Below are 17087 nucleotides of genomic sequence, written 5' to 3'. Positions count from 1 at the left end.
TTCTATGTAATGTATACTTTGTTGGAGAAATTTAGGAATAAACAAATAGGTGGAGAACAATGTTTTGGGAAGGAGAATGATCACAGTTTCCCCCAAATCACTTGTAGCTTAAAATCTATCCATCCGGCACATGGTCAGTCTCGACCATAACGAATGGCATTGTTTTCAGGGTTTAGTAATCTGGCCTTTTTTCTTGTCTTTCCTTCCAATGACCCCTATTTTCTGAGCTAAAATAAACTGTATGGGTTACTTATGGATAAATATACTGTGCCAGCCTTGTCTAACCACACACAAAAAGGACTTGGTTAACTTTTACATTTTACTAATTTGCTAATGTTTCTCATTAAGAACTTACTTTTTATAAGGTGGTGGAGATAGACATCATCTATTATACTAGGAGGAGGAACTTCAGAATTCTGCCTATGTCAAGAGCGGGAAGTGAACTTACCGGGTTTTTACTTTCTTATCTCTGCTAGCATGCATTAAAGCTGCAAGTAGTTCAGGGTGGCAAAAATCTAGCACTGAAGAGTCCAAGGTTTTCTTCCGCTCTGCTGGGCGTCTAATATTTCACAAAGCTTCCCTTCTCTACCTGCCCTACGTTGACAAATGCTTTTGTCCCCTTTCCTCAGCAACTTTTCAAGTAGCGTCCTCCACCGCGGTCTCCAGCGAGCCGCACTCCTGAGCGCCACGAGGTGGGTGGTAGGTCATTGTGGGAAATTCGTCTTTTCTAAACGTAAAGAGGCTTGCTTTTAGGCTAAAAGCCCCGCCTTTTTGAGCGCGTACTCCGCCTTACAACTTCGCCTGTTCCGAGCACGCAAGAATGGGCTCCCGGTTGACAACAGGTGACTGCTCTACGGGACAGAACCGCTCCTCTGGAAGCCCCGGCGTTCAGCCGGGCGAAAGCTGGACTCTCCCAGAGGCAGGGGTTTGCTTGCTATCAAAGGCCTTCCTCTGCTGTCACATCTCCAGCGGGTCTGTCGCTGTTTCTCCGCGACACTGACGCAGAGACAAGGTCACCGCGGAGGCGGCGGCAGGGCGCATCCGGGGGGCTCGCGTCCAGCCGGGGACTCTGGGCAGAAGGGCGTCTCTCGGGATGGCCACGCTCCGGAGGCCCACTCGGCATCCCCGGGGGTCGCAGGATGCGCCTCCGGCCGCAAGCGTCCCACGACGCTCGCGGACCTCGGCTTGGGGTTAGGGACGAGGACGCCCTGGCCGGCAGCCTAGAGGAGAGGTGACCTCGAGGGGTAGAGGCCTTGGCGGCTGCCGTTAACCTAGCGAGCAGATAACCGGCTTCCAGGCGCCCGCGTGGCGGGGCAGCGTCGGGCCTCCAGCCCGCCCCCCGGCCCCGCCTCGGACTCGGCCTTCCTCCTCCCGGCCCCGCCCCTCCGCCCCGCCCCCGCCCCGCCCCCGCCGTCTCCTTCCCCCTCCCCTGCCCCGTTCCATTTAATTGTTGGATTGTCAGCGCCGCACTCCCGCGGGCGGCCTGCAGGGGGCGGGGTTCGAGCCTTGGATCTTTCCGCCGGGCTGCCCCAGGAGGCAGTCGCCGAGCCGGGCGGCGGAGGGCGGGGCGCGAGGACGCGGTTCCGAAGGCGGCTGCGCGGCTTTTGGGCCCAGCTGGTGGGGAGGCGGCGGCCGCATCAGAGCTGACGTGGGGCGACGTGGGCCGGCGGCGCCGGGTTGCTGGGCGGCGGCGCGGCTCCCGAGCGGCGGTCGGGTGCCGCCTCCACCTCCTCCGTCCGTCAGCTGTGACGAGTCCGCTACGTAAACCCCACCGCGGCGGGTAAGTGGCGCGCCGGCCCGACCCGAGGCCGAGGAGCCCGCGACGCGGCGCAGGAGGCGGAGCGGAGCTGGGTGGGGGCCGCCTCGGGGCGGGGGCCGGGTACCGCGCAGCCTCGGGGCGGGGGCCGGGGGCTGGGTGGGGACTGGATGGAGGCCGGGCCTGGGGCGGGGACAGCGCGGCCTCGGGCCGGGGGTCGGGGTGGAGGCAGCGCGGCCGGGGTCCAGGGCAGGGACAGCGCGGCCTCGGGCTGGGGGTTGGGGTGGAGGCAGCGCGGCCGGGGGTCGAGGGGGTGGGCAGCGCGGCCGGGGACCGGGGTCCAGGGCGGGGGCAGCGCGGCCTCGCGGCACCGTCCCGCCCCGCCGACGGCGGCCGCCCCCTGCGGCTGGCGGCGCTCCCGCGTCCTGTGGGCTGACGAGGCGGGGTGGTTCTGAAGGCGCCCGGCGCCGGGCCGTGCGGTCTCCGCGGCTGGAGAAGCGGAGGGGCGGGCCGCCGCCGGTCGGTGGCGCCGCTGTCCCGGGGTATCAGTCGGCTGAGAGGTCAGCTAACCCCCCCCTTCAGGCGCGCGTCCGAGGGCCGGGCTGCGGGGCCGCCGCGGTCCCCACGACAGGCTGGGTGAGCGAGGCGGGGCGCACGGATCGCGGCTCTCCTCGCCTCGGGGTCGCCCTTGCGCCCCACTCCGCCCGCCGCGGCCGCGGGGCCGTCGCTGCGCCGCACGCCGGGACCCTGCCCCGCTGGGCGCCCCGGAGCCCCGCCGCAGCGCCTCCGACCGGCGGCGCCCCTCGCGGCTTCCGCGGCGCTGGCTGCGGTGCGGGTTAATCGGGCGGGAGGGCGGCCCCTCGGTCGCAGAAGCGGAGGTCCGGGCCGCGGGCTGCGGTGCCCCGTGGAAAGGGTGCCGCGCTGGGTGGTAACTCGGCCCCTCTTCTCCTAGTCTTCATGGTTTTTTTGGAGAACGAGCTGCTTTCCTTGCATAAGTCGGAGTAGTCTTTAAATCTTTGAACTTAAAGTAACTGTTGTTTTCTAAAGAAAGGCAAATTGCAAACAGTGTGTTTTGGCCAGTAAATGCTAGGTATTAAAACTGATGTTTAAGTAACTACTTATTGGTCCAAACAGAAGTTTTAAAAAGATATTTAAATGATTTTGATCCCGGATGAGTAAACCCTTAAAGCGCTGTCGTATTAAGTGTTGATAATTACGCCAGCGTTTCTGGTGAATCTGTCAATAGGTCGGTGTAAGCACATGCTTTCCCAGTGACTTGCTGGTCCACCTGGAGTCGTTGTGGTGTGAAGTTGTAATCACACTGATGTTTTGTGTACATATTTTGTAAGAGAATGTGAATAAATTTTTATTGAATATGTAAATACAGAGGCTCTCTTTAGTCTTTTTGTTTTTGCATTGTCCAGGAAGGTTAATGAAATTTGCTTCCAGGGGCTGGCCCGGTGGCGCAGCGGTTAAGTGCTCATGTCCCGCTTCGGTGGCCGGGGGTTTGCCGGTTCGGATCCCGGGTGCAGACATGGCACCACTTGTCCAGCTACTCTGTGGTAGGCGTCCCACATATAAAGTAGAGGAAGATGGGCATGGATGTTAGCTCAGGGCCAGTCTTCCCCAGCAAAAAGAGGAGGATTGGCAGCAGTTAGCTCAGGGCTAATCTTCCTCAAAAAAAAAAAAAAGTTTGCTTCCACTGATGACTTTAACAGACTCCCCACTCCCTGGGCTACTCTAGTTTGCTACTGACACAACACAACTAGAGTAATCGTTGCAGGATTAAAAAATAAAATCTGCTTTAGAATTATGGCCATTTCATGAAAGGTAGGGAAGAGTTTCAGATTATAAATATACATTCTGGCCCAATCTTTACCAGTGTAAATATATATTTCTGATCCTGTTTTCCCCAACTTAATATTCTCTACAAGTAAGTATTGGGCCAGAAAATTAAGCCAGGTTTATTGTTGAACTATCTGCTGGAAAGTACTCAGATGTCCATTTAGATAGACTTTTAAAAATAAAGCTGAGCTATGCAAACATTTAACAGTTGAACCATTGATATTTTGAAGTGCAGTCAACTTTGTTAATGAAATAAGCCTGAAGTGTCTTTCACCTCTTAAGTATTTCTACTGTATTGAGCTGATGAATTGCATATATAAAAGTCAACTTTGTGAAGAGTTATCTCGAATGCATTTTCAATATTATCAATACAGATATATAGATTATAAAAATGTAGATTTCAGGGAAAGTGTTTCTCATCTGTTACACTTAGGTAGAAATAAACATTTAAAACCATCTTGTTAATTTCTTTTAAAAGAATACATAAAGGTATTTAAAACACTTTAACCATGGGAAATGCACAATGAATTCCGGGCTGTTCTTCAGAGTAGATGCTTTCACGCCTGGGTTTTCTTTTTCTGGTGTTCTAGGATAGCCAGTAGAGAATAAGGGAGAATGAAGAGGAAACCCTAAGGATAACATTAGTGGGAATTTATCTTGATATTGCTCATGAAGACACCTTGAGTCTTATTGGTATAATTCAGCTATAGCAAAGTTTAAAAAATAAAAATATTTTGCACGTCTCTTGACTGCTGTCCCAGGAGTGTTAGAGGAAATGACTAGTAAGGAGTATGTGAAGCCATTTTGAGGAAAAGGATATCTAGGAAGTTATATGGGAGTTTTGCTCAAAGAATGTTCGAATAACTGTCCCACTGGTGAGGAAGGATGGAGGCCTTTCAGGATCCTTACCAGCAACTCTTTTGTGATGCTCTTTGGAAGGCTCCCACTTCTCCCAAAATGGGAAGCATCTTCATGCATGTTTTCTGAACAGTGACAAAACAGACCAATTAAATGTCAAAATAAAATCCTGTGAAATTTTAGCAGTGGGGCTCATGTGATTCTAATACTTTGAGAATTTCACAAAATAAACTGCTTCTTCAAAGTTATCTTAGTGAAATTTCTTTTGACACAACAGACTTAAAATCAGACCATCCTAACTCAATGTCAAGTGTCATACAGTTTTGTTCATAATCTCAAACATCCTCAATTTTTTTCATTGATAGCACAAAACTGAATTTTTGCTTAGAAATATTTTAAACTGGAATTTATGTCCTAGCATTGATTGTGATGAAAGCTTCCAGCTCTGGAACTGGGGCAACTGTACCGTGCGTGAAGACCTATGTTACTGTATGTGGACGCTCGGGATGCTTTGCTCCTCTTGAAAGTGACGGTGTGTTTAGGTATGTTTCTGCGTTTAGAAAGATACCAGTTTTGTTCATATGCACAAGATAGGAGCAATCTACGTAAGTATAATAATGTTGAACTTCACTTCTCTAAACTTCAGCTCGTTCAAGTGTGTTATCTGTTCTTTCCCACATTTACTGGTCGGTAGCAATGCAGTTGTCCTTCATGTAGAGGTGTTTGGAAATGTAAAGTGCAGTAATGAAGCATGCTATTGAAAAGAAAAACCCTGCAATGACTAGTCAAGCAAATAACTCCCTCAAAAGACTTCAAATTTTGTTTCACTTCAGAAGTGGTGTGTGTGTGGCAGCTGAAGTGGGGGCGAGGGGGGCGGGGCGGGCCGGTTGCTTGGAGAGGTGGGGATAAGCCATGACTATTTGAATTTCATTTTTCATTTCCCCCTTGCAGCTGATTCTGCTGTTCACCTACTGTGACATAACCAAAAGCAGGCACCAGGTGGGGAGTGAATTGAAAAAGAGTTTCTTGAATAGTTAATCCTTTGGTGATGTTAGTAAAGATTTCTTAAATAATAGCAGGTATCTGAAGCAATTAAATTGGAGTGGCCTTGAATCTATATTAGAAGCTGCCTGATTTTCTATATGATTCATGTTCAAAATATTAAAGACATTATTTACAAGTGTTTCAAATAATTATTTACAAGCATTGCTCCTGGCTACTTATGTTTTTACACAAAAGTGTAAAGTTTGTTATTTGAAAGTTATTGTAACTTTCCTTCACAAAGATTACAAAACTTTAAAAGTGATCTAGTTTCCCATTACTGCTGTCTCACTTTGTTTTTCCTCATCTCCTTTACCTGAAATTCGTAATAACCATAGGCTCATCCCTGTCAACTTTGGGGATATAGCTCTTTGGAATTACGTCTCACTTCTAGCTATCCCTGCCTTCTCCCGACTTTTTAATTGACTTGATTGAGAAGGACCAGCTTTACAATATAAGCTTCATATTCCTCTTGTCTTTCAAACCTTACTTGCTATTGCTCCTTAAATCACAGTTAACCTACGAAGATGTCCTGCTTTCCTGAAGACCTAAAACCTTGCTTCATCCCAGAACCAAAGAAACAGATTGCCCTTTTCTGTGTTCTCTTTCTCTTCCTGCTTCCATAGGACATGTACTGCCTTTTATTCCACATTCCTTTTATTTTGACTATACTAATTGTGCAGGGGTTTTTTGCTTTGCCTTTCTTGCAAAAACTATCTCAGTGCATAATTTGCTTTTTCTATTTTCGTGTTTTTGAAAGTAGAGCAAGAGCTTACATTGTTTTGCAAGTGTCTTTATAAAGAACTCTTCATTTTTATAATATTTCCCCAGTATTTATAGTTCTTTTCCACTGTAATGTCTAGTCCAAAAGCAAGATTTTTTTAAAAGCAGCCTGCCTATTTTGTCTTTCCAAATCATTCAACTTAGTTTTCATAGAAGCTCTTCTTTTTAAATCATTGTATCTATTTAATAATTTTGTCTAACATGCTATTTAACAGAATTCCAAAATTGCAATAATAAGTATGGCTGGCATAATCAGGTTTGATGATAAATACAACTGACTCTTGGTGAGCATCCCCCCAGCCGTTAGGAACGTAAGCCCTTGGGCACACTGGAGAACACCTGCAGTGGGTATTTGCTAAACTGTAGTTAATCTGTGGAGGGAATGGAGAACATTGGTTAATCAGAGAGTTGGTTGGTGAGGTGCAGATTGGTTAGGTAAACTTTTATATTCCAGGCAAGTTGCCCAAGAATTTTGATTCTTAAATAAATGTAATTATTTCAGAAAAATCAAGATATTAATGTAATTAACCACAGCAGAGTATATGTTCAAAACTCTTAAGTGTAAATATAATGCTATCTTTAATTGGTGTAGAGAGCTGTTTATTATGGGATACTTGATAGCAATGAAATTAATGGAAACTGTTATGCCAAAGGGTGAATAGAGTAGCACACTGGTGAAGAGTAGGGTGAATGCCGAATGTTACTTTTGTCATCAAACCTAATATATGACAGAAAGCTTTATCACCATGAGAAATGGCTTTCCTCCCGATTCAGCACAGAAATCCACATCTAGGCAAAAGAATTTTTTAACTCATTTTTCTGTCTTAGTATAAGCTATTTACCTATAATAAACCAGTCTAAAATATATCTTTCTATTCTAAAAGATAAATCTTCCTTGTTAGATAGGATTTTAACATTATTTTTGTAGAAAATTGGTAGTATACAGGACATGACATCAGTATCCTTTGTGATTTTAGGTATAAGGAGATCGGGTTAAACATTATGATGTCACACTGTATCATGAAATGATGATGAATTTAGGGGTATGTTGTAGGCTAAATAGAATATTTGTACATTGTCTTAAGCCCATCCTGAGAACACATTAGGACATTTGAGCTCTTAGCCATTCCAGTGTTTGTGTATGTGCAGGTGGTGGATGCTAAATTCAGCCCTAGTCTGCCCATTAAGAGTATGTTCTAGGGCATTAAAACTAGGTTTGGGATGAGATCAACAGAATAAAAAGCAGTTGAGTTTTTCAAAGTATGCATAGTTTATAGTGTGGTAAAATGGGATCTGCAAATCCACATAAGGCAATTTTGAGCCTGGAAAATTGATGTAATAGAAAAGAATGGCAAACCTGAAATCTGAATGCTTTTACGCAAACTTTATCAAGCCTCTACAAAGTACCTGAAATTAAAACGCTGAGAACTTTGGGTATTCATTCTTAAGCAGCAGGGAAGCGTTGGAGGATCTTGAATGAAGAAATAGCATGTTTGGATTTGCATTCTGAATAGAGCGTTGTGGTCTAATGGAGTGGGTTATGAGGGACTGAGATGAGGCTTGAGTGAGGTGAAGTACTTATAGGGAGTCTATTATCACTTTAATCATGTCAAGAAATGATCAGTTTCAGAACTAAAGCAGTGGCAATGAGGACAGAGAGAATGAAGCAGAGAGAATGGAGGAGAGAATTTTAGGAGAGAAAATTATTGAGGCTGAGTAAGCTGGTGGTCCTTGCTTATATTCCAAGCCAATTAGACATTTTGCATTTATTAATACCTTTCCTCCTCACAAGATTGGTGTCATTTGACAGATGAGAAAGGATGCTTGGAGAAATTAAATAATTGTCTGGGATCACATAGCTAATAAGTGATAGAACTCAACACCCAGGTCAACCTCCAGGGCCAGCCAGTGCTTTTATACTACACGCTACCATCCTGCTACTCAGGAATGAGGGACAAAGGAAGTTGAAGAATGGAGGGAGAAGAGGACTCCCAGACAGGGGCTGAGTGAATAGTGATGCCAGTCACTGAGACAAGAGCACAGCGAGGGGAGAGATGCAGAGCAAGGGAGCTGAGGTTAGTTTTGAAAATTTGAGCTTGAGGATCTGTGAGCTAACCATTAAGATTCAACTAATAGGCAGATAGATATGGGCTAGAGCTCAGGAGAGAGAGTTGTAGGCTGGACATGGGATTTGAGACTTGTCAAGTGAGGATAGAGTCACCTAGGGAGAATGTGTAGAGGAGATTGCTGTGACTGGAAACCTGGGAATACCAGCCTTTAAAGAGTAGACCAAAAACAAAGGGCTGGATAATTTGGAAGAAAAGCATAAACGTGTTACAAAGAGTTCAAGGAGGACAAAATTTGGAGAGTAGGAAATGCTGTAGGAGTATTAAGGAAGATAGGGACTAAAAAGCATCCTTTCAGATTTGGCAAGCAGGCAGTCGGTGGTGACTTAGTAGTTGGAAAGAACTCGTTCTCTGATAGGCCGGGTCCGGGTCGGGTTTGTCTGATGGGATTCTTCTGGTATGAGGCTTTCTCTTCTAACCTCCTGCGGCTGTGGTGGAGAAAGCTGGTACTCTCTTCAACGCTGGTTGCCTTTGGGACGAGGAAATAGGTGGCTGTTCTGGACTTCACTGAATACCTTTTTCTACTTTTTGAATCCTGAATCATAGGAAGGTATTACTTATTCAAAAATTAAACTAAAGAAAATATTTCCATGAGAAATTAGCAGTTACTTCTCTTTTCTTATTTGGTGCCATAACCATCATTATTATTTAAACAATATTGTCATTATTTTTTGTTTAAACATCCATCTACCTCATTAGATTGCAAGCTCTTGGAGAGCACCGACATTTTATCTGTGTCTCTGGTGCCTAACACAAGGGCCTTGCATATTATGGGCGCCATTCACTATTGAATAAATAAATGGTCCCTGCCCTCTTGGTTACATGATTTTTAGGGAAGATAAGATGTCGCCGTGTAAAATGCCAGCATAATTTAACACAGAAGAAGGTTTAGTCTGAAGGAAGGGCGGCATCCTTGCTTTTTGTTCATGTTGTCAATAGCCTGGTTCAAGTGCCCTCGCGTCTCCTGCTGTCCCTATGCTGGGCGGTGGGAGGAGGTGGTAGCAGCAATAACCATTGTCTTAGTGCCCTTAGTGGCGTGTGGCAAACCTGCCTGCTGAGTCAGTTTCAAAATTGACTGGGATGGTGTGACAGCGTTTTAGAGGGGACCACTTAGGAGGGAACCCTGAAAGCAGCATGTTTGTGGCTAAGCTCCAGCGTTGCTGGCATAGATGCCTGGCAGGTACTGAGGGAGGTGCATGGGCCTTTCCAACTCTAAAATAAGTAAGGGCTCCAAGATATGCTTTGGTCTTTTTCTTTGCCAATTTTACTTCATTCAGCATGTCAAATGCATTTTTTAAAGATATTAGTAAAAAAAAAAAATGGAGTTTAACTGCTGGAGTATCTAAAACAGCTTTTTTAGTGGATTGAAGGCTATTGGAAGGAGATTTTAAATGAACTGTTGATATTTTGTTTGGGGTTAAAATTCTTTGACAAAACCCAGTTTGAATTTAAGGTAAATGAAAAAACAGTTGACAAATTTGTTGCAATGGAGTGAAATTTATGAAAGTGTTAAATTCATTCAGTTTATTAAGTGATTATTATCATTTTAAAATGGAGCCGATACAAGATATACATAGTGTATATTAAATGATTTAGACAGAACTCCTTTCTCTTCAGTAGAAAATAATCTGAGAAATAGCACGATTTAAGTTTTTTGAATTTTTTTCCTCAGAAGATAAGAAAATTGAATAGACGTAAGATTATAAAAATATGGAATGATTTCAGCTTTCTATTCTGTTTTTTCAGTTTTATAGAAATTAGAGTATTCTTCTGGAGTAGTTTTGAGAGATTTTAATGTTTTTAAATTTTATCTCCCACTTCAAGGCTATAATTTTACTGCAGGATAAATAAAGAAGAAAACGAGGAAGGAGCAAAAAGCGTTGCTTGCAAATGTCTTAATAATGAGCAAATGTGGCAGGAAAAAGTATTTTAAGACAAATTTAAGGTAGGTGGATATGTGTTTTTCTGTTTTTTTGAAAGTTGTACTTAGAGAGCTCAGAGTTAAAATGATGGATAAATTAATAATGTATGTATATATGTAATAGATCTTTCTCTTACAGTTTATAAATCAATTCTGTGTGGACTAGCTGAGGCTGATTTACAGATGTTACTGTCATGTGTCCGTCATCTATAGCTGAGCTTGGGTCCTCCATCTCCTGCTGAGATAGTGTTTGTAAATGCCCGGTGCAGTGCTTGACCTTATCTAGAGCACTTAAATGTTAGTTGAATCTTCTGCCCTGAGTCCTGCCCTGGGGTTGGTTTTTAGTGGGTTTAGGAAGTTGTACTAGACAGCGGTTAGATATGGGTCAGAATAAACTTGTTTGAAAATGATAGGGTTTATTTTAAATTAACAGTGCTGACCTAACTCTTCTGTAGATGATTTTTACCTGAAAATTGATTTTAGTATCAAACTTTTACTGAATGACACGTACTGGGCATTATACTAGGCACTCTAGAAGAATACAAATGGGATAAAATTACGGTCCGTACATCCTAATGTGAAAGACAGAGCATATCTGAATGAAAATTGTGACAATAGTTCCAGTGTACTCAGAAGCACATGATTATTGTAAAATGTTGTCTAACGTGGAATACTCAGGGTCCTGGCTGTGGAAGGAACCCTGGAGTCAGTCACCAGACCTCTTCTTCACCCTCTATCATGCTGTCTAGTATGTACCCCATAGAAACTCACTTAATCTCTCTGAACCTTATTTTTATCGACTTAGTAACATCTGACAGTTGCATAGTCTTCCAGAATAGTTGATTAGTTAAACGATTATGATAGATTCTGTACTAGACAGTGGGAATACATTGAAATCTAAGATGTAATCCCTGTCCCTGAGTTGCTCACACTAGTGTTAGAACTTTGTGAACAAATGTATTATATGCTAGACAAATATTATAGTGCAGGTACTGCATAAGATGCTTTGGGAAGTTGGAAGAGAATGACTCATTCCGCCCAAGGTTATTAGAGTAGCCTTTTGAAAGATGGTGTCTTTGAGCCAGGCCTTGAAGAACTAGTAGGAATTTGCCTACTGGACAAAGAAAGGGTGAAGAGCATTCCAGGAAGAGGAAGAGCAGATATAGAAAATTAGAACTAGAGGAATAAGAGGTATATTTGAAAAAAAGAGGCTTATAAGGAGGCTTGAATGCAGAGTGTGGTAAGGAGTGGAGTGACTGGAGATGAGGCTATAAAAAGTAAAATGGGGTCACCTTGTGAAAGAGATTGAATGGCACTTTGGTTTAGTAATTGAGAATACGGACTTTAGAAAAAGACCTTAGTTCAAAACCTGGCTGTGCCACTCAATACCTTTGTGGTAAAATCAGATTCTTAAGCTCCTCGTGTCTCCTTTTCTTTTTTTTTTTAAAGATTGGTACCTGAGCTAACATCTGTTGCCAATCTTCTTTTTTCTTCTTCTTTTTCTTCTCCCCAGAGCCCCCCAGTACATAGTTGTATATTCTAGTTGTAGGTCCTTCTTGTTGTGCTATGTGGGACGCTGCCTCAGCATGGCTTGATCAGCTGTGCCATGTCCACACCCGAGATCCAAACTGGTGAAACCCTGGGCCTCTGAAGTAGAGTGCACGAACTTAACCACTCGTCCACGAGATTCGCTTCTCCTTTTCTTTATCTCAAAGAAGAAGCAACTGTATTGACTTTTTAGGTTGTTAAGGATTAAAACTAGTTTAAGCATTTACCATATGGTAAGCACTTAACAAACGATAGTTGTAGTTAGTATTATGAGGAGTTGGGATTTTATCCTGCAGTCGGTAGGGAGCTACTGAAGAGTTTTCAGCAGAGAAGTGGTTTAAGCAGAAATACATGTTTTAGAAAGATAACCGTTGGCATGGATTAGAGTAGGGAGATAGAGCGGTGGTGGTGGGAATGTAGAGAAGGGAACTAAATTGTTCTTTAGAAGGTAGAATCATCACACCTGGTCATAATGCTGTAGGGAATGAAAGGGAGAGGGTTTCAGGGATGACACCAGCTTTCCAGCTTTAGCAACTGGATGGATGGTGGGACCCCATTTCCTGAGGTAAGAAACATGTTTGTGCAAGAAGGCGAGTTTAGTTTTGGACGCAATGAGTTTGAGGTAACTGTAGGGTGTGTGTTTGGTGATGTTAAATAGGCATTTGGATATATGATTTTGGAATTCAAGAGAGGCCTCTGGGCTGGAAATCCAGATTTGAGAGTCATAAGCTTATAGCTGGTTTTTGAATCTAGAGAAATGGATGATACTACGCCGGAGAGATTTCAGAGTGAGGTGAGAAGGCTAAACAGCCCTGAAGACATGCCATGTTGGAGGTTAACATTGAGTAAGAGAAGGAATTGGCAAAGGAGCTTGCGGAGGAATTCTCAGAGAATTGAATGAGAGTGAAAAATGCAGTATCATGGCATCAAGATTGATTTCAAGAAGGGAAATGTCAACAGTTTTGAATGCTCCTGAGGGATCAAACAAGATAGGACTTAAAATGAACATTAGATTTAGTGACAGAGATTGATTACCTTTTTTAGAGAAGTTTTAGTGAGGCAGAAGCCAGTTTGGGGTTGTCCAGGAGTAGGTGGAGGTGAAGAAATGGCGCTAGTGTTGGCAGTTCTTTAAAGTAGTTTAGCAGTGTGAGGGAGAAGAGAGGTTCAAGAGAATAGTTAGAGAAAGACTTCTGGTTCAGTGAATTTGTGTGTGTGTGTGTGTGTGTGTGCGTGTGTGTTTGAGATTGGAGAAACTTGAACACGTTTACATCTTGATAGGAGAAACCAGTAGAGAGGGGAGGGGCTAAGCTGTAGTATAATATCCCTGAAGACCAATCCAGAGGAGGTAGAGGAATTTTTTTTTTTAGAGGTTTCACATCTTTTTTTTTTCCTTCTTCTCCCCAAAGCTCCCCGGTACATAGTTGTATATTCTAGTTATAGGTCCCTAATTCTTCTGTGTGGGATGCCGCCTCTGCATGGCTTGATGAGCAGTGGTAGGTCGGCGCCCAGGATCTGAACTGGCCAAGCCTAGGGCCGCCAAAGCAGAGCGCGTGAACTTAACCTCTCGGCCACGGGGCCAGCCCCATGTGGAGGGCTTTAAGAGTATGGGGGCAGGAAACAAGGAAAAGTGATGGTTGTGTAGGTTTAGTGGCAGGAAGTTGAGGGAGTTCTCATCTGAAACAGAAGGCAAGGTTTTACATTGAGTGTAGGTAGTAGGTGAGCTCAGGGATTTGAGGAGAGGGAGAAAATTTGAAACAATTGTAGAGAATGGGAGAGTAAGGCCGCTAGGGAAACAATAAGATTGCTGCCCCTTTGAGGCTGATAACCCTAAATTTGATAGCTTTAATAATATTCTCTTTTATAGTTTTTTTTTTTTTTTTTTTTACTATTTTACCAGCTTATTATAAAAGGATATAATTCAGGGACAACCAGATAGAAGAGATGCATAGAACAATGTGTGTGGGAAAGGGTGGGGAGATTCCATGCTCTCTGAGCGTATCACTCTCTCTGAATCTCTTCATGTTCACCAACCTGGAAGGTTTCCAAACACCCTCCATTTGGTTTTTTTTTTCTTTTATAGTTTTGTTCAGTATTGTTCATCAGTCATGGTACAGGCATAGAGGTGACAGAATTGGTTCTATCTGAGATTGGTCTTTACTAAGCTGATACAACAAAAGGAAAAGAGAATTTAGGGTATTGGGATGTAATGGTTCAAATGAGAAACCATGGATTCTAAGCCAAATAAGATGGGATATGAAGAAAATGGAGGTGCTGATGGAAGGGGAGAAAGTGGTTTGGAGATCTCAGTGTGGTGGAATAACAGGTGTTCTGAGAGTAATAGAGGGAACCAGCAATTGTATTATGGGGGGGAAGGAAGCACTAGTTATGAGAGTGAAGATGAACTATGGGAAAGCTTGTGTCTTTGATAGTGACTGGGGAAGTAGGAATGTGAGGTGTTGATGGATGTGATTCTGGTTTGGGTGAAGGGACCTTGCAGTTGAGTCATGGCTTAGGGGGAGGCCCACTGTCTGTGATAGGTGGTCTTTAGAGTGGGTGGCAGCAGTTGTGAGGAGCAGCTACTCAGCTGCTTGAGTCAGTGTTGGTTATAGTGGATGATGCCAAGTGTGGCAAGGAGGATGAGTCGGGGTGGCCGCTGACTTTCCGTTTCTGCCTTGCTTCAGCAGGAGGCTCAGGGCCTGATTTGGCTGATGTTTTAGCTATGTGGAGTTTTTCTGTATGTGATCTGGTACTGACTCACATATAGAGACATGATTCTAGCTTTGGGGCTTGAATGGATAGTGATGCTGTTGACTAAAACAAGGAATATAAGGGAACAGACAGGTGTCCATGAAAACTCTTAAGGTGAGATGCTCAATAGGAAGGGGATGTGGACAAATACAGATTTGGGAGCCATCTGCATATAGGGTTGAAGAAGCCATAGTATGTAGACTGAAGAAGGGACAAGGGCAAAGGACTGAACTCTGAGGAATACCCAAGAGAAAAGGAGCAAGTAAGGTGATTACATGAGATAATGTATATAAAAATACTTTCATGTGTTAAACTTTTGAAATGTTTAGTAACTTACAAAGTCTTTTATTATATCTCAAAAAATGAGTCCTATTCAGTTCAGGTTGACCTTTTTAGGCATTAGAGCTTTTTTTTGATGGGAGGAAGTCTTCCTGGATTTTTTTCTGTGGATCCTTCTTTCCTTAAAGTATAGTAAGTGTCGTTAACCTTTTCTTGGTGACTTAGGATAGTTATTGTAAATATCAGTTACTGAATTTTAGCTCATAAATCCTTAAATTTGTTGAGTATAAAGAACTAGATGACTTTACCCTGTATGGACCCAAATTGCCACACACTCGGAATTTTAATCTCTTTATCATATTCTCTATAGTTCTCCCTCCCCCTTGTCAGCTGTCACTTCTTAATCCAGTATGTTTAGAAACCGGGTAAAGTAGAGTTGTATTTAGAATAAAACCAAATGAGTTTAAAGTATGCACCAGGAGAGGTTCTCTTTGTTTTAGAAGTTTTAGTGTATGGACTTTGGGCCATTTGTTTTGCCTATTAACAGATACCTTTTGCTCGTTGTCTGATTCTTGACTGACTTCTCTGTAGGTATCAAATGGTTGAAACTTATACGGTATAGATTGACTCCATAGATACTGAAGGACCTCAGCAGAGGAGGCGTCTGAATGAGGCGGACATTGTTTTCTCTCTAGAGTATTAAAGGCTCTTCCTAATGTGGTTCCATCCAGCTTTTCCTGCTGCACTTCCTCCTGTCCTCCTCTGTCACCTCCTCACCCAGATTCTTGACTACACCCAGCCGTTCTGTTTTTCAAACATACTCTGTGCTTTTCTTCTCACAATCCTCCTTTCGTTTTCTACCTGGTGAAATCCTTTCCATCCCTCTCTGTATGGCTCATTCGGTCCCATTCTCAGGCACACTTCATCATTCCTTCCTATATTTCCCAAAGCATTTCATACATAACATCCTTCACACAATTTAAGAACTTGCTTTACTTGTGTTCATTATTGGTCTACCTGATAGAATTTACCAGTAAGCTAAGTTTTTCTCAAATTTTAATATATATTGGAATCTTTTGCATATAAAAAAGTAGGTCCCCCAAAAGCTTGATTCAGTAGATTTGAGGTTGAGCCTCATAATCTGCTTTTTTTAAAAACACAAGTATGTTAGGTAATTCTGATACACATTGTCCTTCTTTGAGAAACCGAGGACCAACTAGTGAGTGAATGCCTTCAGAACAAGGGTTGTGACTTACCCGCTTTCGTATTTTCATGGCCTGTCATGTAGATGGTGCTAAGTGATTGTTTCCGAAATGAATAGAGTTTACTGGGAAGGCCTTTCAGCATGTAATGTTGCGTTGAGACTCAAGTTCTTGGCAGAGCCTTAAAAGAACTTTTAATAAAGGTGTAAGAAATAGCATAAGACAACATTTCTCAGGTTGTTTAGAAAACACAGCTGCTAGGACATGCTTTGTGGAAAAAGGGCTTTTGGTGGTCAGATACTTTTGGAAAACCCTGCCTGTTGGATATGTAGCCTCTCCCCTTCTCAAGGCACACTAGTGGATTCATGCTTCTGAGGAGTTCTGCAGCAAAGAAACCCTTTTAATCCCGGATGTTTAGAACTCTTTTACTAAGTGCTCCCCCTACCCTCTTGTCCTAGCTAATACCTTTTCATATCCTGCAGAACTAATGTTCTAAGGTATTCTCTTTGGGAACTGCTCACGTAAGCAAAAGTAAAGCCACGGGAACTGACAGTTTATGCAGTGTGATGACCATACTTTGCTAGTATTAGAGGGGCCATTCAGGAAAATGAAAGAGATAAAGGAATTGGGGAATATTGAGAGAAAGACATTTTTTCACAGTAGACCATGGATTTTTATTTTTTACAGTTGCTCTAAATTGTCATGGTCAGTCACAATTATTAAAATGACTTTGAATAGTGAGGAGTAACTCTAGGTATAGCATAGACTATAGCAGACAGGTTTGAGAATGGAGGATTCAGGTAATGGCTATTGAAATGCAAATGAAGGTATTAAGTGAAAGACAGTAGATGAAAGATCTGTAGGATCTGGTAATTAATTACATCTGGAAAAAAGATCTTGACGTTTTAATTCCAAGTTCTAAATGGGCTGCATGCTTTTTGGATAGGTATTTAGACTGATAAGGTGAGAAGAGCACATTT

The 17087-nt window shown here is 43.3% G+C and overlaps 1 protein-coding gene across 26 annotated transcripts in view; it reads left to right on the top strand.

Annotated features, from left to right (window-relative positions):
- The first annotated feature begins 1468 nt into the window (after positions 1-1468).
- Positions 1469-17087, top strand: part of CREM (cAMP responsive element modulator) — a 62064-nt gene continuing 46445 nt past the window's right edge. For 14 of the 26 annotated variants that reach the window (XM_070601603.1, XM_070601602.1, XM_070601599.1 and 11 more), the window contains exons 1-2: positions 1642-1780; positions 10234-10354. Coding sequence is in view for 17 of the 26 variants with exons in the window: in XM_070601592.1 (XP_070457693.1) it covers positions 10311-10354 (44 nt within the window). In the remaining 9 variants the exon portion in view is untranslated. Of the gene's footprint in view, positions 1781-5334; positions 5459-10233; positions 10355-17087 lie in introns of those variants that run through there. The other 12 variants (XM_070601581.1, XM_070601568.1, XM_070601566.1 and 9 more) reach the window with 6 other exon arrangements.

This window comes from Equus przewalskii, chromosome 30, assembly GCF_037783145.1.
Source record: "Equus przewalskii isolate Varuska chromosome 30, EquPr2, whole genome shotgun sequence".
NCBI lineage: Eukaryota > Metazoa > Chordata > Mammalia > Perissodactyla > Equidae > Equus > Equus przewalskii.
Note: the sequence above shows the minus strand (reverse complement) of the source record. Positions and strands in the feature narration are given on the sequence as shown.